At 37.7% G+C, this 25,701-nt stretch overlaps 1 protein-coding gene across 3 annotated transcripts; it reads left to right on the forward strand.

The window, feature by feature from the left end:
- Positions 1 to 3,473: 3,473 nt before the first annotated feature.
- C1D (C1D nuclear receptor corepressor) lies at positions 3,474 to 24,290 on the forward strand. Of its 3 annotated transcripts, none has more exons than XM_001167269.7 (5): positions 3,474 to 3,561; positions 19,178 to 19,324; positions 20,088 to 20,154; positions 20,455 to 20,510; positions 23,430 to 24,290. In XM_001167269.7, exons 2-5 carry the CDS (start codon positions 19,187 to 19,189, stop codon positions 23,592 to 23,594), a joined length of 426 nt encoding a protein of 141 aa, XP_001167269.1. In that variant the 5' UTR covers positions 3,474 to 3,561; positions 19,178 to 19,186; the 3' UTR covers positions 23,595 to 24,290. The 3 variants fall into 3 exon arrangements, with proteins under 3 accessions (XP_001167269.1, XP_009440852.1, XP_054533904.1); XM_009442577.5 differs by having other exon boundaries at positions 3,483 to 3,574; XM_054677929.2 differs by having other exon boundaries at positions 3,497 to 3,561; positions 21,780 to 24,290.
- Positions 24,291 to 25,701: the final 1,411 nt, after the last annotated feature.

Below are 25,701 nucleotides of genomic sequence, written 5' to 3' on the forward strand. Positions count from 1 at the left end.
ACATTTGCTGAGGAGTGCTTTACTTCTAACTATGTGGTCAATTTTGGAATAAGTGTGATGTGGTGCTGAGAAGAATGTATATTCTGTTAATTTGGGGTGGAGATTTCTGTAGATGTCTACTAGGTCTGCTTGGTGCAGAGCTGAGTTCAATTCCTGGATATCCTTGTTAACTTTCTGTCTCGTTGATCTGTCTAATATTGACAGTGGGGTGTTAAAGTCTCCCATTATTATTGTGTGGGAGTCTAAGTCTCTTTATAGGTCTCTAAGGACTTGCTTTATGAATCTGGGTGCTCCTGTATTGGGTGCATGTATAGTTAGTATAGTTAGCTCTTCTTATTGAATTGATCCATTTACCATTATGTAGTGGCCTTCTTTGTCTCTTTTGATCTTTGTTGGTTTAAAGTCTGGTTTATCAGAGATTAGGATTGCAACTCCTGCTTTTTTTTGTTTTCCATTTGCTTGGTAGATCTTCTTCCATCCTTTTATTTTAGCCTATGTGTGTCTCTGAATGTGAGATGGGTCTCCTGAATACAGCACACTGATGGGTCTTGACTCTTTATCCAATCTGCCAGTCTATGTCTTTTAATTGGAGCATTTAGCCCATTTACGTTTCAGGTTAATATTGTTATGTGTGAATTTGATCCTGTCATTATGATGTTAGCTGGTTATTTTGCTCGTTAGTTGATGCAGTTTCTTCCTAGCATTGATGGTCTTTACAACTGGCATGTTTTTGCAGTGGCTGGTACCAGTTGTTCCTTTCCATGTTTAGTGCTTCCTTCAGGAGTTCTTGTAAGGCAGGCCTGGTGGTGACAAAATCTCTCAGCATTTGTTTGTCTGTAAAGGATTTTATTTCTCCTTCACTTATGAAGCTTAGTTTGGCTGGATATGATATTCTGGGTTGAAAATTCTTTTCTTTAAGAATGTTGAATATTGGCCCCCACTCTCTTCTGGCTTGTAGAGTTTCTGCCGAGAGATCAGCTGTTACTCTGATGGGCTTCCCTTTGTGTGTAACCTGACCTTTCTGGCTGCCCTTAACATTTTTTCCTTCGTTTCAACTTTGGTGAATCTGACAATTATGTGTCTTGGAGTTGCTCTTCTCGAGGAGTATCTTTGTGGCGTTCTCTGTATTTCCTGAATTTGCATGTTGGCCAGCTTCACTAGGTTGGGGAAGTTCTCCTGGATGATATCCTGAAGAGTGTTTTCCAACTTGGTTCCATTCTCCCAGTCACTTTCAGGTACACAATTCAGATGCAGATTTGGTCTTTTCACAAAGTCTCATATTTCTTGGAGGCTTTGTTCATTTCTTTTGACTCTTTTTTCTCTAAACTTATCTTCTTGCTTCATTTCATTCATTTGATCTTCAATCACTGATACTCTTTCTTCCACTTGATCAAATCGGCTACTGAAGCTTGTGCATGCGTCACGTTCTTCTCGTGCCATGATTTTCAGTTCCATCAGTCATTTAAGGACTTCTCTACACTGTTTATTCTAGTTAGCCTTTCGTCTAATCTTTTTTCAAGGTTTTTAGCTTCTTTGCAATGGGTTCAAATATCCTCCTTTAGCTCGGAGAAGTTTGTTATTACCAATCGTCTGAAGCTTTCTTCTCTCAATTTGTCAAAGTCATTCTCCGTCCAGCTTTGTTCCATTGCTGGTGAGGAGCTGCGTTCCTTTGGAGGAGAAGAGGCACTCTGATTTTTAGAATTTTCGGCTTTTCTGCTCTGATTTATCCCCATCTTTGTGGTTTTACCTACCTTTGGTCTTTGACGATGGTGACATACAGATGGGTTTTTGGTGTGGATGTCTTTTCTTTTTGTTAGTTTTCCTTCTAACAGTCAGGACCCTCAGCTGCAGGTCTGTTGGAGTTTGCTGGAGGTCCACTCCAGACCCTGTTTGCCTGGGTGTCACCATCGGAGGCTGCAGAACAGCAAATATTGCAGAATGGCAAATATTGCTGCCTGATCCTTCCTCTGGAAGCTTCATCTCAGAGGGGCACCCAGCTGTATGAGGTGTCAGTTGGCCCCTACTGGGAGGTTTCTCCCAGTTAGGCTACTCGGGGGTCAGGGACCCACTGGAGGAGACAGTCTGTCCGTTCTCAGATCTCAAACTCCGTGCTGGGAGAAGCACTACTCTCTTCAAAGCTGTCAGACAGGGACATTTAAGTCTGCAGAAGTTTCTGCTGCCTTTTGTTCAGCTATGCCTTGCCCCCAGAGGTGGGGTCTACAGGGGCAGGCAGGCCTCCTTGAGCTGCGATGGGCTCCACCCAGTTCAAGCTTCCTGGCCACTTTGTTTATCTACTTAAGCCTCAGCAATGGCAGACGCCCCTCCCCCAGCCTCGCTGCTGCCTTGCAGTTTGATCTCAGACTGCTGTGGTAGCAGTGAGCCAGGCTCCGTGGGCGTGGGACCCTCTGAGCCAGTCACGGGATATAATCTTCTGGTGTGCCGTTTGCTAAGACTGTTGGAAAAGCACAGTATTAGGGTGGGAGTGTCCCAATTTTCCAGGTACCGTCTATCATGGCTTCCCTTTGCTAAGAAAGGGAATTCCCTGATCCCTTGCGCTTCCCAGGTGAGGTCATGCCTCGCCCTGCTCTGTGGGCTGCACCCAGTGTCTGAGAAGCCCCACTGAGATGAACCCGGTACCTCAGTTGGAAATGCAGAAATCACCCATCTTCTGCGTCGCTCATGCTGGGAGCTGTAGACTGGAGCTGTTCCTATTCGGCCATTTTGGAACCTCCCCCAAAACTTTAAATATTACATACATGGTGCTTGTTCAAAATGCTTTTACATGCATTTAATATATGGACAACTGTTTCATGCATAACTTTTTATCAAATTACAGCCGTGGAATGACAAGTTACAAATGTTAAGACAATGCTCAATCGCTTATACTACACTTTCAATGAACAGTATGTACAGTTTCTGTTAATGCCTTTATTTTCTATTATGTTTGTTCTGATTGCATACATTGAAATGCAATTTTACATTTATTTGAAACTAATAAAAAATTTGGGCTTGTATTTTGCACATATTTTCCCCATTTTTCTACTAATTCATTTCTACTGTATTTTATAGAAGTACCTTTTACTGACAGATTGGAAAAATAAAGAACCCGTTCTTCCCCACGGATAATCTAATAAAGAACCTGTTCTTCCCCACGGATAATCTGGGAAGCTGCTCTAAGAGGCTCATCTAGAGGCAGACAATAAAAGGGTAGAAAGAATGAGGGCCCTGAAAAAAGCTTCTGGGAAAGTAAAAACCCGAACAAAGTTTCGATAACTAAGATTTTTTTCCTGGTTAAATACACTCAACCTGTATTTGGGGTAAGTGTTAGCCGGGTACAAAGGTAGACAAAGGTTCCGAGTGCCGCCGCAATCGTCTCCCACAACATGGGTCTGAGCTACTCAAAATGAAATTTGCCTTTGGAGAAGAGTGAAGGAGCAGGGGGCGTGGCGAGCAGCGTGAGATCATCGGAAAGCGCCGCTCGTGGCGGGGGCAGAGCCGGCGCGTCATTGTCGTCATCGTTGCCCGACCGCTTTCCGGGAGACTGGAGTAGAAGGCCGTGAGGTATTTTTCAAAGGTGTAGTTTCAGTTTTTCTCCTGCTCCTGTTTAACTCCGCTTTTCCTCTCCTGGGATTCCCCTGTCATCCTCTGGGCAGACTGAGAGAATCGGAGTTTGGCTGCATAGCCTTCCAGGAATGCAGTCTCTCACAGCTCTTCGTTAGGGCAGCATTGTTGCAGGTCCCCCACTTCCGCTTGTTTTGGGGCTGCTTGCAGGCTTTGGCTTACCCCGGCCCCTCATTTCTCTCTTTTGCTCCGGTCTCTCTCTTTTTCTTCGTTTGTTAACCACCCCCTTCTCAAATCTTGGAAGACGAAGATATTAAAAACAAAAATCAAAAAACATTGAAGTCTTCACAATTTTCAGCTGTTTTCAATCTTGCTTAGGGAGAGAGGCTAAAGTGGAACGTCTAGGGGAGTAACTTTACTGTGTTAGCTCCGTTTATCATCCACATTCACAGACTGCCTGCTGCTGCAGTATTAGCTCATCTGAGATAGTGGGCTAATTTCGACCTTTAGCTGAAATCTGTAGTGGGTAATCCAAGAGAGCAGTTTTTCTTGATGACCCGGATAAGTGCAGTGTGACTCAAACTTGTTTCAGAATAACTTTAATGTCCTCATGTTTGCTGACTGCAGTTCAGTTTTGGCTTGATAAAGATGTATTTGTCGCAATGAGATGTTTGCTATCCACTTATTAACCTATTAGGACTGTCTGATGGTAGACTGAACCAAGACTTAACCGTGATTTTTTAAAAAATTAAATTTAAAAATTTTGTGGGTACATAGGTGTATATATTTATGGGGTACACGAGATGTTTTGATACAAGCATGCAATGTGTAAGAATCACATGGAAAATGGGGTATCCATCCCTTCAGGCACTTATCCTTTGTGTTACAAACAACCCAGTTATACTTTTAGTTATTTAACCCTGTATTTTTGATTCAAAAACAAAATTGAAGTACAGAGAAATGTTTGTGTTTGGTGGAAATGGTAGAACTCATTGTTTTGTTGAAAGATAATGACAAGTGTGAATAACGGTTTTTCAAAATAAAATTCTCAGTCAAAAGATACTACAGCTGCCTTCAGTTAGCTGTGTTGTATGTATCACAGTTCAAAAGTAATGTAATTTTTTTCTTAACTGCTTTTACCTTTTCAAATGGCTCTTCATATGTATTATCTCAGCTACTGTTTCCAAAGAGTTGACCCTTCAAGCATGGCTCTAAATAGTTCACATTGGATTAGAGTATTTGATAATTTTCACTTTTAGTAAAATACTATCTAATGTATTGAGTGCTAACTGAGCCAGGCCCCGTTCTAATGGCTTTTATCTAGTTTATTTAATCTATGCAACAACCCTATATACTGTTATTTCAGAAATAAGATAATTGTAATAATCAACTTCCATATTGTTTTGGAAGGTAATTTCGCTGCCTGATTGCTGTAATTTTGGAAATGCTTTGAATTAAACTTTGAATAGAAGTAAATTTAATTTAATGTAATTGTTCATCTCAATCTTGAGCAATATCCTCGTAATTTATATAGTCTCCTATTAGACTTTGGGATAAATTTATTTTTAGATGTTAATATATTTTTTAGAAAAGGAAGAAGTCTATATTTACTCAGGAATTTTACTGTGGGACTGAAGGAGAGTTACAGACCACACTAACATGGAGTCACTGTTTGCCCAAGACAGCAATATTTATTGAGAACTTGTGTGTACATTTCATTGTTATTTTCTCCTAAGATAATGCAGTGCGAAAAAGTCATTACAGTAATTCATTACAGTAATAGAATTCTGGTGCAACAACAGCAAATGGCTCTCAAATTCCAAAAAACAATCATGTTGGATTTGTTCTTTGGCTTAGTTCATAACTGTGTATAATTATTTGGTGTAGAGATGGGAAGAGCCCTGGAATGTACATTATTGTATGTTTGTTTGGATCCATGTGGTGACTTTCTAGTATCTGTAAGCTCAAACTGTAATCTGATATTAAGAGTTTCCAAAATTAGGTCTTAGGTTACTTTGATTGGTTTTAGTTAGTAAACAAATAGTTGCTAACTAACTAATACATGACAAGACATTATGTTAGTGATGTGGAGTTCAAAATGTGCCTCGACATGAATCTTGCCTTGAGCAATAGCCCAGTGAGTAAATAACCAATGGAAAGGTAGGAGCAGAGGAGTGACATGATCTGACTTAGGTTTGTTTTATTTTATTTTATTTTACTTTATTTTACTTTATTGTCTTTTGTTTCTTTTGTTTCCTTTCCTGCCCTGCCCTTGCCCGCCCTGCCCCACCCCATCTCGCCCCTCTTTTCTTTCGGAGTCTCACTCTGTTGCTCAGGCTGGAGTGCAGTGGCACAATCTCGGCTCACTGCAACCTCCGCCTCCTGGGTTCCAACGATTCTCCTGCCTCAGCCTTCGGAGTAGCTGGGATTACAGGCACCCATCGCCATGCCCAGCTAATTTTTTGTATTTTCAGTAGAGTTAGGGTTTCACCGTGTTGGCCAGGCTGGTCTCGAACTCCTGACCTCAGGTGATCCACCTGTCTCAGCCCCCTAAAGTGCTGGGATTACAGGCGTCAGTCACTGCGCCCAGCCTGACTCACGTTTTAATAGAATCTTCTCTGGCTGCTGTGTTTAAGAATAGTTTGCTGTGGGGTGGGGTAGGTGAAAACCAGGAGACTAATCACGGAGGTGTTGTAGTTCAGATGAGATGATAACATCTTAACTGGCTGGAAAGAAGTGAAGGTGGAGAAGCAGTTTAATTTTAGATGTATTTTCTAGGAAAAGCAAACAGAATTGCTTACAGATTGAAAGTGAATTGTAAGAATAAGGTTATTGTCAAAGTTTGGGGCTTGAGCAACTAGAAGAAGGGAATTGCCATTAACTGAGAAGTAGAAAACTGTGGGAGGGGCAGGTTTGTGGGAAGATTCGGAGTTCAGTTAAGGACATGATAAGTTTGTGATGTCTGTTAGTCATCTAAGTGGAGATGTTGAGTAGGCAGTTGAATATGTTCATTATGGACTTCAGAGTGGTCATTGCTGGAAACAGACGTTTGGGAATTGTCAGTGAACAGATGGTATTTAAAGTTGTGAGACCGGAGACAGTCGTTAAAGGAGTAAATGTAGACAGAAAAGAGAAGGGGCACAAGGCCTGAGTCCTTAGGCATTTTAACATTAACAAGTTGGGAAAATGAGGAATAACCACCAAATGAGACAGACTGAGCAGCCAGTGAGGGACAAGGACAATTTTGAGTCTGGTGTTGTAGAATTTACAGTAGAGTAGTATGTTCAGTTTTGTCAGGTGCAGCTGATGGATCAGGTGAAATGAAGATTGACACCTTTGGATTTATCAAGAACTTAAGGAGTGTTATTGATAGATATGTGATAATGTTAAGTCAAGCAGATAGTTGCACACTAGTGTGATAACTGTATTACAGTTATATTCAGAGAACCTTGGGAGCAAAGAGGAAGAAGAGACCACTTTCGTTTGGGAGGTATGGACACCTTTATAGAGGAGGGAGCATTTGAGGTGGGTTTTAAAGGATTGATAAGTTTCACTAGGCCAAGAAAATGGAGACTCTTATGAAGAGGAGGTTGATATGATTTGGGTGTGTGTCTCCTCCAAATCTCTTGTTGAAATGTCACTTCCAGTGTTGGAGGTAGGCCTAGTGGGAGATATTTGGGTCATGGAGGCAGATTGAATGTTTTGGTTTGTCCTTGAGGTAATGAGTTGAGTTCTCACTCTATTAGTTCACTCCTAGAGCCGGTTGTTTAAAAGAACATGGAAGCTCCTCTATTGCCATTTCTCCTGCCCTGTCACATGTCTGCTCCCCCTTTATCTCACCAAAAGCAGATGCTGACACTATGCTTCTTGTGTAGCCTGCAGAACTGGGAGCCAAATCTAACCCCTTTTCTTTATAAATTACCCAGCCTCAGGTATTCCTGCATAGCAGTGCAAAACGGAGGAACACGGGTATTCCAAGTAGAGGGAAAGGACTATGACAGGACCTCAATTCCCTTCCTTCATGGTCACATCTCCCAGTTAGCTGTTTTAAAGATGCTTTTGTCAGTCTTCTTTCCTCTGTGGCCACTTGCTAATGCCCCATGTTCGGTAGCTCCAGGCCTGCTGAACGTTGCTAAGGAAATTGGAGATTCTAGTCACGTGGAGTAGTGACAGGAACAGAAGTTGAGTGTGATGTTGGGGAATAGGGTAAAGATGGGAGTTAAGGCTGGAAGGGTTAGAGGAATAGATTTTCAGGGAGGAACAAACCTTATATGTTGTATTAAAGATTTTGTCCAGAGAGCATCCCACACGAATCCACTGATGGGATTTATGAGGGATGTTCCTCCTCCATTCGATTTGAGTTCCATTCTGCCGAGCTTTACCACTTACCAGCCCTGTGACCTGTTTCTGTTGTGCCATCTGTAAAGTGAAGCTAATATTAGTGCCCAGTCGTAGAGTTGTGAGAACTCTCTCCGCCCGCACTACAGTTTTTGTCTGCTTAATTCATCTCTGTCATCGAGTGCTTTCTTGAGGAAGCATTCTGTCTTCCCTCAGATTGTCATGTACACTAGTTTATAGTCTCATAGCATGATTTATTTCTTCATATTACTGTTGTTATTTTATATTTCTGTGATTCTTTGATTAATGTCTATCATCCACACTAAACAGTAAGTGCAGAGCAGGCAAGTTTTTGCTCACTGTTATCTTCCAAGTATCAGGGCTGCCTATCATAGAGGCTAATTAAATATCTATTGAATAAGAGAGTCCCTAGTGTCTGGCATGTGGTAAATGCTCAGTAAATATTACTCATTTACATGACATTTTGCAATAAGTGCTGAGGAGGTATCAGGGATAAATAATGGAACTGTCAGGCAACTGACAGAGGACCTGTTGAGGTTGGGTAGCATTAATTTATGTCTTTTGTGAATTTCGTTAGGAATGAATGTTCAGTAGGCCTAGAGCTAGAATGGTTGGCTGGGGGCAGAAAGAGAAGATGAGAACTTGCAAAAGCATCTTTAAACCAGTTGACTGGGAGGTATGGCCATGTAGCAAGCAGGCCAGAGGAGGCTTTTGTACCATGAGAATAGAGGAAAATAGCCACCTGGTGGCTAGACAATTTAGGTGTAGAAAACACATTTATATGGTTCTTTGAATGTAACAGTGGTAAAGAATATAGGTTTAGTTGTTGCTGCTAAGTAGGGGGAAATGACATTTTTATCTGGTATGTTTGAGAATAAAGTAAATTTCAAAATTTGAGATGATTGAAGTTTTTATTTATAAACTTAAGTATTATTATAATATGTTACATATTTTATTCTTTAAAAATTGTAATTCAGAGAGTGTAACAAAATGTACTTCTTCACTTTCTTGCTTTTTGTTTCCCAGAAGTGACCACAGTTAACAGCTTCTTTTGGATCCTTTAAGAAAACTTACATGCATATACCATACAAATATGCCTCCACATTCATGTATCTTTTTTTCTTCAAAATAAATGGGATGAGCTGGGCGTGGTGGCTCACGCCTCTAATCCCAGCACTGTGGGAGGCTGAGGCAGGCAGATCACCTGAGATCAGGAGTTTGAGACCAGCCTGGCCAACATGGTGAAACCTCATCTCTACTAAAAATACAGAAAAAAAAAAAAAAAAAAAGGCAAGGTGTGGTGGACGCCTGTAATCCCAGCTACTTGGGAGGCTGAGGCAGGAGAATCACTTGAACCCAGTAGGGGAGGTTGCAGTGAGTTGAGATCGCACCACTGCACTCCAGCCTGGGCAACAAGAACGAAACTTTGACTCAAATAAATAAATAAATAAATAGGATGTATTATACATGCTGTTCTTCAACTTTTGTTCACTTAATATAGCTTAGGAATCTTTCTAAGCTGTACCTCGTACCTTTTCACTACTGCAGAGTATTTTAATAGGTGGGCATATCATAATTTATTTAACCAGGTTCTAATAATGGATGTGTGGGTTGTTCTGTTTTAAAGTTTACTATTTTAAAGATCATTGCAGTGGAAGTCCTTAAACATTATCTTGCGTTAAAATATACTTTGAGAAGTAAAATTGCTAGGTCAAAGCACGTGTACATATGTGATTTTGAAGCATAGTGCAGATTACCTCACAAAAATGCTAAACTAATTTATACCCTGACTAATAGTGAATGGGAGGCTGTTCTCAGCTCACCTTTGTCCATTTTAGTACTATTAATCTTTTTAATTTTTCCCTATTTGACAGATGAAAATGGCATCGTATTTTAGCGATTTATGTTTCCTTAATTATCAGTAAGGCTGAGTAGCTTTCTTTATGCTTATTCGTCATCTGGATTATTTGTGAACTGTTGATTTTCTTGCTTATTTTTCTTTTGGGTTGTGTGTACTTTTTTTGTTATTGTTAAATTGATTCATAGAGGCTTTAAAAAATCTTTGTGTTGCATATGTCTTTTTTTAGTTTTTTATTTGACATTAGTCTTGGGTGTTTGTTTATTTGTTTATTTTGCCTACATTTTTAAGGGCCAGGTAAAAATACAAGAAATTAGGATTTTTTTTTAAAGAAGGGAATTTGCTGGGCTCGATGGCTCACACCTGTAATCCCAGCACTTTGGGAGGCTGAGGTGGGCAGATCACAAGGTCAGGATTTCGAGACAGCCTGGCCAACATGGTGAAACCCTGTCTCTCCTAAAAAAATACAAAAATTAGCTGGGCATGGTGGCACGCACCTGTAAAAGGCAGGAGAATTGCTTGAACTTGGGAGGCAGAGGTCGCGTTGAGCTGAGATTGAGCCACTGTACTCCAGCTTGGGCGAGAGAGCAAGATTCTGTCTCAAAAAAAAAAAAAAAAAGGATTTTTGTGATACTCTTGAAATAAATAGACACTCTAGAATGTGAGCCTTTTGTTGGAAATGTTAGTAATACAAACTTCATTTGAGACTATATGTTCAGCAACTATCACAGATGTAGTGAGCACCCAGTAACCTTCCTCCCCCTCACCCCAGTTATATTTGGAATTGAAATGAGATGTAATGGAGCTGCTTAAATATTCTAGACGACACCTTCTCTTTAGTTATTCTCCTATATATGAATGGAGTTGTATTCTAAAAGCTAGTTTGTGAGTTAGCCATCTAATTTCACTATAGAAATAATGTACATAGGTTCTTATCTTTGCTCTCAAAGTTGTAATAATTTGTGGAGGCTACTTTTTTTTTTAAGCAAATTCAAAATGTTACATAATTTTACCCCTCTATACTTCAGTGTGCATCCTCAAAAGACAGGGAAATTTTCTTATATAACTGTATTGCTATTATCATAGATGACAGAATTATCAATAATTTGTTGGTGTCATCTAATACTTTGTCCATGTTCAGATTTCTTTCTCACAGAACTATCTTTTTACACTTGGTTTATTTGAATCAAGATCCAAACAAGGTCTGTGTATTTCATTTGGTTGTTACATCTCTTAAATCTCTTCTTCCTCTGTTTTTCTTCCCCCACTTTTTTTTTTTTTTGCTTCATGCCGTTGACTTGTTATAGAAACCTGGTCAGTTGTCCTGTAGAGTACTGTATTTCTCACTCCATATTTGTTTGCTTTCTTGTGGTGGTAATTTGTTCCTCTATCCTTTGTATTTCCTATAAAATGGAAGTTAGCTCTGTAGGCTTAATTGTTCAGATTCAGCTTTTTTGGGAGTTGGGAATGCTTTGCGGATGGTGCTGTGTATGTTATATTGCCTCACATCAGGAGGTTCATAATATGTGCATTTCACCTACTTTTAGTGATCTGTTGGTGGTCATTGACTAAAACTACAATTTCATTAGGCGTTGCAAAGTCGTGAATCTTTTTCAAGTTGTCATTTCTTCTACATTTGTTAGCTAGAATTTGAAGTCTAGTTCAGTTACTTGGGAACCTGATAATCAAAATAACAAGCTTGTTGTGGGAAAGTATTGGCAGAGCAACAATATTTGTGATGCTAGGAATGCATCTTAGTGCAATAGTCTTTTTTTTTTTTTTTTTTTTAAAAAAAAAAAGAAAGGATGTGGGCCTTGCTCTGTTGCCCAGGCTGGAGTGCAGTAGTGTAATCATAACTTACTGCAGTCTCGAACTCCTAGACTCAAGTGATTCTCTCACCTCAGCCTCCTGAGTAGCTAGGACTACTGGTGTATGCCATCACGCCCAGCTAATTAAAAAAAAATATATTTTTTTTAGAGATGGGTCTGTCTGTGTTTCCCAGGTTGATCTTGAACTCCTGGGCTCAAGTGATCCTCCTGTCAGTCTCCCAAAGTGTTGGAATTACAGATGTGAGCCATGGTGTCTGGCTGTGATTGTCTTTTTAATGTTTCAACTTGGTTTGGCTGTAGCCCCCAGATATTCAGTCAAACATGAATGTAGGTGTTGCTGTGAAAGTATTTTGAAGCTATGATTAAAATCCATAATCAATTAAGTAAGGGAGATTATTCTAGATCATCTGGGTGGGCCTGATTCAATCAGTTGAAAGGCTTTAGAAGCAGAGCTGAGGTTTCCCTGCCAAAAAAAGAAGAAATTCCACTTGTAGACAGCAATTTCAGCTAGTAGCCAAGAGTTCAAGCATGAGTTCCTCCCTTGATAGCCTGCCCTATGTAAACCAGTTTCTTGCCATAGCTCTCTTAATATATATCTCCTACTGGTTCTGCTTCTCTAGTTGAAACCTGACTGGTGCAAAGGGTAACTCCTCTGATGCTTCTATTCTCCAGCTAAATGGGATGGGAAGCAGTAGTAAGGGTCAGAGAACTTGCATTGTTTAGGGTAGCCATATAATTTTTTGTTCAAACTGGGACTTCTGAGAAAGAAAGGAGCTGAGTTGATGGCAAGCTGAAACAACAGGCATAAGGTGGAACTGTCTTGGGCAAATTGAGAGTTATAGTCACCTTGTGTGTCAGCCACTGGGGATACAACATGAATATGACATAGCCCCTCAAGGAGCATATAGTCAAAGGAGAAGTCAAGTAAATAAAAATACATTAAGAGATAGTGTTTTAAGTGACATGACAGCTTATAGTTGTTATATTTGTCCAGACAGAGAGCATAGAAGGAGAGCATGCAGAGAAGTCTTCACTGGCCGAACTGGAACCTATTTTTTACCTCCAAAGATAAGCAGTGTTTGAAAAAAGTGGAGTTGGAAGGGCATTTCAGGCTTAGAGAATCACACAGGTGAAAGTTCAGAGTGAGAGAGCATGGCACATTTGGAAAACTGCCATCATGGCCACAGCTCTAGGATTGGAAGAGGGGAGCCATGAAAGATGAGGTTAGGCAGACAAGCAAGGGCCACATCATAATGGGCCTTGCATCTATGCTGAGGGGTTTGGAACTGTCTTCCATGTGGTAGGGAACTGTTGCCGAATTTTAAACAGAGGAGTACCATGACCAGACTGTTTAAAGCATATTTTGTAATCTAAAACTGGGAGTGGAGAAAAATTGATAATAGGGACACTACTCAAAGGCTGTTGAAATAATCTAGTCAGTGAGAATAGAGGAAAGCTTGTGGTGTAAGGAGATTAAGGGAGCCATATTGACAGGACTGATTGGATTTGGGGTGCCTCCCAGGTTTCTGCCTGGATCGGCCACCCTGAAGTGGAGAATTAAAGGAAAGAGGTAGCTGATGACTTCAGTTCTGTATGTACTTTGGCTTCTGTATAACCAGTGAGAGGAAGGACTGAGTGGCAGTAACATCTGTTGGGGTTACTGGGCAGCATCCCCGCAACCCAGGTACTCAGTCTCAGCCACACCTTACTGAGTGGTGAAGAGAAGCAAGTTTTCTCGTGCCCTCTCCGTCTGTCTCTACCTCTGCAGCCAGTGTTTTAGAAGGAGTATGTGGAAGGGCAAGGAGTACCTATAGAACCCGGGAGGAGGGTGAGGAGCAGAGCTGGGTGAGTTCTTTTCTTCTTTGGAAATTTTAACATGTACAACTTTAGGCATGTTCTTTAACTTCATTTGGCTCAGTTTCTTCATCTGTGAGGTTTAGATGAACAAGTGCATGTGGAATGCTTAGAGTAGTGCCTGGCACATAATCAGTGCTATTCAAGAGTTTGCTGCTGATACCGTAGAGTCACTGCTTGATCCTGGGGTCAGAGTAGCTAAGGGGACAGAGGGAAATTTCTGCGCTTTTTCTGTGGAAGGAATAAATACTCAGCAACTGCCTATATGAAATGTTAGTAGAAATCAATTGAATTAAGAGGAATTTCTCATAATAGAAGAGCCTTTATTTTTTAGTCCCCCTTGCCTTTATTTTTTTAGTTAGGGAAAAGGCAAGTGGCTCAGTTCAGATTTAATGAGGGCAGTTATTCTTACTTACTACCTTGCTTTCAGTGTTCACCCTAACCTGTTCTAACAATAAATAACTGCTTGTTTATTGGGGCTTAGGGACAGGGAATAATTGCAGGAAAAATCTCTACTATGTTCTTCTGAAGAAAGGAAATATTTTCTAATAGGAAAATTTGATGAAAAAATTCACATTTAAATAAAGACCTTTTTGTGTTTTTTAAAAATACATGCAGTATTTGTTAAGAGCCAAAATACTTTATTAAGTGCCTTTATTTAAGTGTTTTTTATTAAAAATTCAATATGTGCTTTTTGAAATGTAAACAATGAAGAATGAAGAGTTAAAAAAATGAGTCTGCTTTGAACCTATTCCCTAATCCTTGTCTCTTTTCAGAGAAAATGTCTATTTTTTGTATGCTCTTTCCAGACCTTTTTCTACATGTATGTATATACAATTTTTTTTAAAAAACCAAATGCCATATATTAGGCACATTATGTGTTATATATAATGTTCTCTGTTCTCTGACTTTTTCCTTCTCATTGTGTGTCTCTATATGTAGATTTACTTCTTTATTTTTAGAAGACATGTAATATTTTCAAGGATGAATATGGTGTAATTCATTTAACTGTTTCCCTGTCGATGAATATCTAGATTATTTCCAATATTTTGTTATAGTTTATTTCAACAAATGTATTGACTGTCAGGCAGTGCTTGTGAACAGATCACAAAAATTCCTGCTCCCATGCAGTTGCCTTTTGGCGGTAGACCGGCAACAAATAAATATGTTAGTTGATATTGAGGAGTGTAAGGTTGGGGAGGAGATAGGGAGTGAAGGGGAGGGGTGTGCATTTTAAAATGGGGTGGTTAAGAGTGAGATACCAATAGATGACATTTGAGTGGAGATCTGGTGAAGGTAACATAATGAGCTCTGAAGGTGTTGGTAAGGGAGGAAGAGAGGAATAGAGTATTCTAGGAAGGAGAGAAGCCCAAAGGGAGGTAGGCATGTGCCTGATGTCGTTGGGGAAGAACAATGTGGCTGGAATGAAATAAGCAAGGGAGAGTGGGAGATGCAGTCACAGAAGGTGACGGGGAGTCAGGACAAATTGTGTTGAGCTTTTTGAACCCACTGTAAGGATTTTTAAAAGATAAATATTTATTATTTTTTGATTTTAAAAATAGAGTTGGGGTCTCGCTGTGTTGCCCAAGTTGGTCTTGAACTCCTAGGTTCAAACAGTCCTTCCATCTTGACCCCCCAGAGTGCTGGGATTACAGGCATAAGCCACTGCACCCAGCCTATAAATATGTATTTTAATTATAGATATGGGGTCTTGCCATGTTGCCCAGGTTGGTCTCGAACTCCTGGGCTCAAGCTGTCCTCCTGCCTTGGCCTCCCAAAGTGCTGGGTTTACAGGTATGAGCCACCATGCCGGGCCCACTGTAAGGATTTTTGTCTTATGTCGAATGAGGTGGCAAGCCTTTGGAAGTTTCTGAGCAGAAGCATGGCATAATCTTATTTACATTTTGAATGGTCTCTCTGTATTCTTGATAATAGACTTTGGCCAGAAGCAAGAAGGCTATTTAGGAGGGCATTCAGGCATGGTTTGGACCAGGATAGTGGTTTCGTGGTTTGGACCAGGATAGTAGCAGTAGAGGTGGTAGGACATGGCTAGATTCTGGGCGTGTATTAAAGATGAAGTGAGAGAGAGTAGTCAAGGATCACTCTGAAATTTTGGGACTGAACAATAGGAAAGTTGAAGTTGCCGTGAAATGAAATGATGAAAACTGCAGTAGGCAAGGTTAGGAATTTGGCTTTGGGCACGTTCTGTTTGAGAATTTATTAGACATCCAACCAGAGATATTGAATATGCAGCTGGAAATGTAAATATGAAGTTCAATGGAGAGGTCAGGTTTGGAGAAACAAATGTTGGAGTCTTCAGTTTACTAAAGCAATTTAAAACCCTCAGTTTACCTGGGAGTAAATTAGAGAAGACAGTCAGGAACAGCCTCTGGGCACTTCAAACTTGGTTAAGGGGCTGAGGATGTGAGAAGGATGCATCGAAGAGACCAAGAAAGGAGCCAGTGAGATAGAAAGGAAACGGAGAAAACCAAGAGAAGGGAGTCAACAGTGTCACTCAAGGAGAACTGAGAATTGACCATTGAATTTAACCATGTGGTAGTGTGGGTGACCTTGCCAAGTGCAATTTTGAGAGAAAAGTAAGGTATGTTTGTAGGAGATTTGAGAAAGGATGGAAGGAAAGGAATTAGAGACTGTTAGTATAAGCACCTCTTTTGAGGAGTTTGTTGTAAAAGAGAGAAAATGGGGCCTTAGCTGGGGGGTGATATGAAGTCAAGAAGTTTTTTTTTTTTTTTTGGTTTCTTTCTTAGATGGAGAAATAAAACATTTAAACTTATGGGTAATAGTCCAGCAGAGGGACAGTTGGATACATGACAAACTGGAGGAAGTTTAGAGACAAGTTTGAGGAGGACATTTTAATTTATATGCACATGTGCAAGGATTTTTATAGGCTAGATTCTTAAAAGGATTTCCTGAGTCAAAGGGTATGTGCATTTTAAAAACCTGTACCAATTTATATTCCACTTTCAGTGTATACCCTTTCTAACACTGAACATTCTTAATCTTTAAAATTATTGCCAATCTGATAGTTGATGATATCTTCATTATTTTAATTTGTTTTACTGCTTTCTAGGAACTGTTTATTTAGTCTATCTAATTCTTTGTGATATTTTGTCAGATACTTTCTCCTGGCTGTCTCTTGCCTTTTAACTTTGCTTATGGTATCCTTTTACCATGTACGACTTTTCAAAAATGTTTTTATGTAGTTAAGTTTGTCAGCCATTTCCTTTTATAGCATTTGGGTTTCATTTAGATGATGTAAATATTTGATATAATCTGTTTATACGTTTACATTTTTAATTCATTTGGAGTTTATTTTTGTGTATGTTATGAAAAAGGTTTTCCATCTTTCTCTGTATTCTTAAACAGCTAAATACCATAGGAGTTAACTGTTTCTTGAAGATTTGAAAGAAATTACCTGTAAAATCTAGGACTAGAACCTCTTTGTAGGGTAGGTCTTTGACTACTGTGTAATTCTTTTTCTGTGCTTAATGATCTGTATGGTTTATGTACTTCTTTTTAGTTTTGGTAATTGATATCTTCCCAAGAACATCATTGTTTTCATTTACATTTTCAAATTTATTGGTTCAAAATTCTACATAAAGTGAGAAAATAACCAAGTCTTCTTTGCAGTGTATCCCTATACTTATACCTTTATCTAGGCAATAAATGCTGGAGCTGTCCTTTCACAGATCTGGAGATTAGGTTAGCTATTTTCAGCGCTTATGGCTCTGTTCTTGGAGTTATTTCTAAATTCTTATTCTCTTTTGTTTGTAAGGTTTCTTGGCTTTGTTTCCTGTTTGCAGGCTGATCCCATTTGCTCTATTTTTTTTTTTTTTGAGAGACAGTCTAACTCTGTTGCCCAGGCTGAAGTGTAGTGGCACAATCTTGGCTCACTGCAACCTCCACCTCCCAGGTTCAAGCAGTTCTACTGCCTCAGACTCCCAAGTAGCTGGGATTACAGGCGTGCGCCACCACGCCTGGCTAATTTTTGTATTTTTAGTAGAGATGGGGTTTCACTATGTTGGCCAGGCTGGTCTCGAACTCCTGACCTCAGGAGATCCACCTGCCTCAGCCTCCCAAAAGTGCTGGGATTATAGCGTGAGCCACCGTGTCCAGCCCAATTTGCTCTTTAGCTTACACAGTTTCTACTGTTGAAGTCTGCTGGTAGATCTGTGCTTTTCTTGGTTTCCAGCATTTTTATTTTCATGTTTTTCTATTTCATCTGTCATATTGTAGGGATTTGGGGAGGGATGAGCGGCAAATGCATATTTTCAGTTAACCTTTTGAAATTGGAAATCAGTTCTTTTCTGTGTAGTTTTGTTTTCTTATTGCCTTAATTGCTGGTTGCACAGTAGTTGGATAGTAACTTCACAACTCAAGTAGTAATAGATAGACTTCACTTTATTTTTTTAATGAAACCAAATGTCTCAGTGGAATATACTCATTCAGAAAAAATGTTGATATGTTGTCACTAAATATTTAAATAGTACTTTTCAAACTTAAAAGTAATCATAACATTTAGAACTATAAGGAACTTTACAGATCATTAGACCAGCTGCCTTATTTTATGGACAAGAGAGATTCAATGATTTATCTCAGGTGACAAAGTCAGTGATCAAGACAGAAAGCTCAAGTCTCTTTACTTCCATTCTGCAATGCTATTTGCTGTCATACACATTCATGCTGTTCTCCTTACCTATGTGATAAAGGAGGTATTTCTGTTAATATAAAAAAAATTTTTTTTATTCTAGAGATGTTACCTATGGCTTGGAATTGCTTCTAAAATTTGGACTTAGATACTTTAATAATACATTGATATAGGTGAATTTTTAAAGTATGGGCTGTCAGAGTATGCACTAGCACAAATGAAAACCATATTGTTTATTTCCCCCAAGTTTCCTCTTTTCTGCTTATGGGCTTTATATGATTTATAGACTCTTTGGATTTCTTATTAATATTTTAAAGAAGCTTAAGGAATATAAATATATATAGGCTTGAAAAATGATTTCTGTGATACGTATTTTAGACCTAAGATTTTTACTTTTAGTTGAATATAACATGCTCCTAGATCAACACCTATATTTAGAAGGACTAAAATACATGTTTTTCTAAAAAAAGTGCTTTGCTTACCATTTCTTCAGCAATCATTAGGGGATCTATTTATCAAACTTTAATTGCTTTGCTGATTCAACAGTTTTTAAAATGTAGGATTTTGATTATTGCTATCTCATGTTTGGTCATCATGTCTTTAGTTCTGTAAAAGTTCTTTAAAAATACAAAAAAATTACCTGGGCATGGTGGCAATGGGCCTGTAGTCCCAGCTACCCAGGAGGCTGAGGTGGGAGGATCGCTTGGGCCCAGCAGGCGGAAGTTGCAGTGAGTGGTGATTGCACTATCCTGGGCGACAGAGGGAGACCCCATCTCAAAACAAAACAAAACAAAAATGTTGAGGGTTTGGTGTGCATAGCATTAGTGGGCTTTGGTTGATTCTTCTTCCACAGCCCCCCAAGAAACTTAAGAAGGGGACAAATTGGAATGTAGTTAATCTAGAATTAAATTTTAAAAAGATTTGTCTTCGGGTTTTAACTCTTAGTGCCTTTGAAATACATGATATGACCTATTGATTTTTTTTTTTTGTAAACTAAAGAACAAGCTCTGTCTCTAATACGAATTCAAAGAATTTAATTTTTTCCAGTCAGCCATAATGGCAGGTGAAGAAATTAATGAAGACTATCCAGTAGAAATTCACGAGTATTTGTCAGCGTTTGAGAATTCCATTGGTGCTGTGGATGAGATGCTGAAGACCATGATGTCTGTTTCTAGAAATGAGTTGTTGCAGAAGGTATTTTAAAAACGTAATTTCCTAAAAATGAATTTCATAAAACAGAATGCTATTTTATGAAACATGTGGAAGAAGAAACAGATTAATGACCTATGCCCCTTTTCCCCTTTATTTCAATTTTATTAGTGTTTGGGTATTTTTAGGGGGGAAACAAAACAAAACAAAACTCCAGCCTTAGGAAATACCTCCTAACTATGTTTTTAACTTGGTTTTGGAAAAAAAAGGAGCACTCACAGTATTCTTTTTGACAGACTCTATCTTTGACCTTTTAAGTATTACAATGATGTTATCAGGGTTTCTGGAAACCCTATAGGACAAAAACAGTAAATTGACTTTGACAGTCTAAAACAAATCTCATTATGTTTCTTCTGTCTTTGGTATTGCCTAAGCCTGCTTCTTATACATAAATGCATCATGTACAATGTTTATATTGATAAATTACTTTTGACTTACAAAGCCCAGATCGTAACTCCCGAAATTAAAATAATTCAAAAGAATTTTTCTTGGGTTATACACTTTCCTTGTCTAACTAAAGATGATACCCTAAGGTGAAAATTTGTGGACAAAAGTCACTCATTAAGAAAACTTCTTTTTACAAATTATTTTCAGATCATTTGGTTATTGGATTATATGAAGTGAAAAAAACTTCTTTGATACACTGTACTTGGTAAAAGTCTAAAATGTTATCAGATGGTGTTCAAAGTTTGTGTATTTTTTTTCTGTCTCACTTTCTCTCTTTCCCTCTCTCTTTCTTTTTTAACAGTTGGATCCACTTGAACAAGCAAAAGTGGATTTGGTTTCTGCATACACATTAAATTCAATGTTTTGGGGTATGTGTGTTACTTTGGAATTAATTAGAAAGCAAATTACTTCTTGTGTGAAAGATGATTTATTTTTAAAATGCTAACAATTTATATACAATTATACTTCATAACACTTTTAATAGATACTTATTTTTAAATCTGGATGCCAGTGAGCCACACATAGATTTAGTATTATGTGGAAATTGAATAATTTAAAGTTTAATTGTTTGTAGGACTTTCCTTTTTTGTGAATAACTAGTTTCTTTAATTGGAATGTTTTAAATTAATACATTCACCATTTTATTCCATGAAATTTTTCTCTTGTAGTTTATTTGGCAACCCAAGGAGTTAATCCTAAGGAACATCCAGTAAAACAGGAATTGGTAAGATTTTAATTTCTTTTTATTTTATGTGTTTGTTGTTGTATTCCTGAGGTTTGTCACACTACCTTTGTCACACAAATTAGGGAGAGCAGAATTCGAGTTGAAATTATGAAAGTGAGCCAGACCTTATTATCTTTGGGTTTTTTTTTCTCTCACCTTTTTCAGATAATTGGTATTCCATATATTATATAAATCTCGGAATGGGAAAATGTTACGATTCTAGTAATTATTTATAACTTAGGTATTATTTTTCTTATAAATTCTTGAAATCCTGTTTATCTCTGGAACTACTTTTTTTTTTTAAACTTCTGTACAGTTCTTAAAAGTATATTCTAGTTGATTTACTAGCAAAGACGGGAAAGTTTCTCCCTCCCACCTTTTCAATTCCTCCATTAATTCATTTTCTCAGCAGTAAAGAATCCAGTTCAGCAACAAAGCTAAAAGCTTTTTTGGCACCAGCTGTATGTGTACTGTCCAGTAATTCTGCATTAGACATATTTACAACCTGTAATAAATCTTCTAGGTTTGTCTTTGTATTCCATTTAGATGTATAAGTACAGTATATAAGGTCTGGTATCTTGGAGTTTTTGCTGACTTCAAAAATTAAATCATTCAATTTGAAGAGAAAAATTAGAAATCAAACTTATGGTTACCTTCTTGACTTGGTTTTATGAATAAGAATATTAATAAATTGATTCTTTGTGTTTATAAAATATAAGGCAAATATAGATATGAAATACACTTGACATTGTATTCTTGTTCTCAAGTTTTAGGGTAGTTGATATGTATGTTATTTACAACTTAGTAAAGCACTTGGTCCTTTACTTTTTAAAAATGAGTAAGCCAGATCTGTTGTCTTCAGTTTTTCAACATGTAGTCTAAGACATTTCCTTATTTTAAAGTTCTTGGGGGGGAAAATAAATTTATTTTTAAATAAAACAATTGTGAAAAATATTTAAAGCAAAAGTATAAAGCAATATGATATGCAGATCTTGGTTTGACCAGTGATACGGCTTTAAACCTTTAAAATGATGGCTTGTATCATCTGTTTTCAACTTCCTAATATAGACTTTACATACAATTTCTCTTTTTTCCATTAACATGAAGTTATTTGGAGTACTTGATACTGTCTTTGTGAAAGGACAAGGTCATTTGTTTTCTTTCTACCTCAGAATCTACTTTTGAAGTAGTACATTAATATTCTAGATAAGGGTTGGTGAATAAAAAGCATGCATAAACCTCTTCCTTTTTTCTTTTTCTTTTTTTGAGATGGAGTCTTGCTCTGTCGCCCAGGCTGGAGTGCAGTGTCGTGATCTTGGCTCACTGCAAGCTCCACCTCCCGGGTTCACACCATTCTCCTGCCTCAGCCTCCCGAGTAGCTGGAATTACAGGCGCCTGCCACCACGCCCGGCTAATTTTTTGTATTTTTAGTAGAGACGGGGTTTCACCATGTTAGCCAGGATGGTCTCGATCTCCTGACCTCGTGATCTGCCCGCCTCGGCCTCCCGAAGTGCTGGGATTACAGAACCTGTTCCCCTTTTCTGACCTTGTGTAGATGTTACTAATTGATCACAGACTTAGTGTATGATAGGAAACTTATTTGCCATATGTATCACAAATGGGAAAAGTCAGTTTACTCATTCAACAAATATTTGAGTGCTTACTGGGAGCTAGGCATTATTTCCAAGTGAGAGATGATTCCTCTGTGAGTAATGCTGATCCCTGCCCTTGTGGCAGACACCAGACTGTATCTAATGGAGGAGACAAATAATAAAGTAAACAAATAAGAAATATATATGAATATGTAGTATGTTGGAAAGTTATGGGAACAAAGAAAAAGAGTAGGGTAAGGGGGACTGGAGTGCTTGGATAGGACTGCAGTTTAAAATGCTGAAGTCAGGGCCTCAATGACAAGGTTAACATTTGAGTAGAATGGAAGGAAGAGAGGAAGTGGCCGTATGGGTAATTGAGGAAATATCCTTCTAGGCAGAGGAATAAGCAGGGCAAAGACCCCAAGGCAGGTTGGTGTGTGTGTGCTGCAGCTAGTATCCACCATCATAAGCACTGTGCTTTTTTATTCAGACAGAAATGGGGCGTCACTAGAGAGTGTGGAGCAGAGTTGCCAGTCTTTCACAATGAAAACATTTTAAGATTTTGCATTAACTATGTTGATTATTTTAATAAAGCTTGTTTTTAAGCAGTGATCAGTCTTTTACTCTGCTGTTTTATGGCTGTCATCAACTTTATTTCTCCATTTGAAGCGTAAGATAGCCATTTATGCTGATTAATTGTCTCAGAAGATTCACAGTGGTACAGCAACATATTATGTTTCTCACCTTGTAAAGTCTGATTAGAACTGTATATTTTATTAGAAAATTTCATGTACTTACCAAAATTATAAAATTGAATAATTTGTATTTTCATTCTCCCTAATTGTTACACTAGATGGTAATGTGAAAAGATAGTTAAGTACTACCTCATGTATTTCCTGTTTAGAAAAATTTCAGGAGAATTTAGTTTGTATTTTGCAAGTATATGAAAGCTCCGGTTTTTTACTTTAGATACAAAACAGTTAATATGTAGATTTATGTTAATGGTGTTTTTCAAAAATGTATAACCACCTAGAAACTTTCAATTCAATGTTTATTTCTGGAGTAATGTCTTAGTGTGATTCTAACTCTTTGGAAACAGAAGACTTCTGAAATGACTTTTTAACATCTGTCTTTCCCCACCCTCCGACTATGAACTCCAGGCAAGCAGGGAGCATATTTATCCTGTTCATTTGCATTTCCTAGCACCATGCACTTTAATAGGCAATAAATACGTATATGTTGAATTTAACCAAGGTGTACAGTATAATAAAATTCAGTGGTGGCGAATAGCTTAGTAAATCTATTGCCTTTGTTTTTTATCTTTAAGGAAAGAATCAGAGTATATATGAACAGAGTCAAGGAAATAACAGACAAGAAAAAGGCTGGCAAGCTGGACAGAGGTGCAGCTTCAAGATTTGTAAAAAATGCCCTCTGGGAACCAAAACCAAAAAATGCATCAAAAGTTGCCAATAAAGGAAAAAGTAAAAGTTAACTTTTTGGTTTTGATGTACACATATTCAAAAAGTACATCTCCCCCCCCCCCCCCCCCCCCCCCCCCCGCAAAATAATTCTGTGGCAGGGCAAGGTTTAAATGTGTTTCTTATTAATATGTAAATTCACAGTAAATATGTAAAGCTAAATACTTTCCTCTCCAAAGATCATTATCTTTATTGATTTGCACTGAGGATTTTAACATTGTGATATATTATATATTTATAATTTACCATCTCTTGATGAGACTCTTATTTCTTTATATAGGTCAGTCTTGCAAGTACCATTTTATAAGCAGCTGTGAAATTTAAGTGAAATGTTCTTTGTAAACATTTGTACTATTTTAAATGAATAATGACCTTATGAAGTATGCTATCTGTAGGCTGAAATTATAGGTACATCTGTTTTCATTATATGATATTAAGAAAGCGTGAAATGACTTAAATGTTCATTTTTTTCTGTATAGATACTTTATCATGTTTTCATGATTTTAGGAATTACTGCTTTGTTGATATTCAAAGTGTGAAACTAAAACTTTATGGTTGTACTTTAATTCTTGGCATGTTGCCTCTATGTCCCATTTAAAATAAAATACATTCTCATTAACTTTAGATGGGAAATAAGGTTGTATATTGATGGATGAATTTTGGCATGATGACTGTACTCTCAATAAAGGCTGAAAATGTTGTATAACTGACCAGTGTATTTTTATCTTTTGAGTAAATTTGCCTTCCAAATTAGGAAGATAGGTTTTAGAAGTCATCACAAATAGAGAAATTCTTGAGTTTTTGTTCCTGATGCATGGTGTCCACAGTTCTTTTCATCTCATTTTTTTTCAGATTTTTTTTATTTCATGTTTTTGAGGCTGTATCAAGTACATACAAGTGTTTTGGAACAACTTCTTACGTTACCTAATGCCACTTAAGCAGATGAGAAGTCCAAAGGAGATTACATTGTGTTTGTATTGTGGTTTATTTTTCTGGAATATTAGTTACAGAGAGTACTACATAGTAAACCTTTTTTTAAATGTCTAAGCCCATGAATTTTAATTATATGCCCTTAATGCTTTCAGTGTTTGAATCCATATCATTATGTGTAGGAATGCCAAGTATAGTAAAGTACTTTAATTTTTGAAAAAGGAGTTGTTAAAATTTTCTGTGTGATTAATTCTCCATAAGTAACCTTGAATAAATGGATTTCTTGATTTATGATAGCAGATATTGGAAATGGTCTTAAAATGTAATGGATTTTGTAAAGCATGTTGAACTCTTTCTATGACACATGAAGAGGAAGTCACTGATAGACGCAGAAGGTCTTTTCTGGCTCTGATGTCAGACAGTTTTTGAAGTGGAAGAACATTAATGAACATTTATAGTTATTTTACTCCTTTTTTTGCCTTTGTCTCCAAATTTCTAGCTATTTTTAAAAATAACCTCTTTGTGAGAGAAATGTGTTACTGTTAAGATCAAGTGTAGTGTACCTGTCTGTGTGTTATTTATTGCAAAGAAATGTATTTGGATTTCTGTATATTTTCTAATTTCATAAAAGAAAAACAGCTTAAATGAAAAATGTTATACAATTGCAGAAAATCATTATTGGTTTTAGCTAAGTTATTGGTTTATGAAAGTGCACCTCTACGTTCTGTTAAATTGTGTAACTCTTAAGTGAGTAATTCTTTCATTGTTTATTAGGTAGAAATAAAAGTTTGAGTATATTCCATTTTATTATGCATAATTTTAAATACTTAGCACGTAATAAGGAGCTGAATGGCTGTAGTGCATTGGGTTGCTTATTTGCTTGTTGTTTGTTTATTCTTTTGACAAATATACTTAATGACATTTATATTGCCAGATACAGTGCTAGGTGCAACGTTCCAAAGACGATAACTACGGCCTTTATCCTATTTTTATAAGGTGTTAAGAAAAAAATAGTCTTTTTATTCAATTCAGTTTCTCAGAGTTATGGGAAAATTTATGACAAATTGTGCTCATTAACCTTATTCAGAACCATAAAGGGTGATGTGTGTGGTTGATCTATTTGACTATGGTGCAGTTCTTGTTAACATAGTTTGTTCCACATGATAGTCTGCTCTAAGTTTAGATGTTAAT

The sequence above is a fragment of the Pan troglodytes genome, chromosome 12, assembly GCF_028858775.2.
Source record: "Pan troglodytes isolate AG18354 chromosome 12, NHGRI_mPanTro3-v2.0_pri, whole genome shotgun sequence".
Lineage (NCBI taxonomy): Eukaryota > Metazoa > Chordata > Mammalia > Primates > Hominidae > Pan > Pan troglodytes.

What these genes read in the sequence shown, in the direction of transcription:
- C1D (XM_001167269.7), top strand. Translation starts at nt 19,187, where the DNA reads ATGGCAGGTGAAGAAATTAATGAAGACTATCCAGTAGAAATTCACGAG. An exon ending in GAAATGAGTTGTTGCAGAAG is followed by an intron (nt 19,325 to 20,087) that starts GTATTTTAAAAA and finishes CTTTTTTAACAG; the next exon opens with TTGGATCCACTTGAACAAGC. An exon ending in ATCCAGTAAAACAGGAATTG is followed by an intron (nt 20,511 to 23,429) that starts GTAAGATTTTAA and finishes TTTATCTTTAAG; the next exon opens with GAAAGAATCAGAGTATATAT.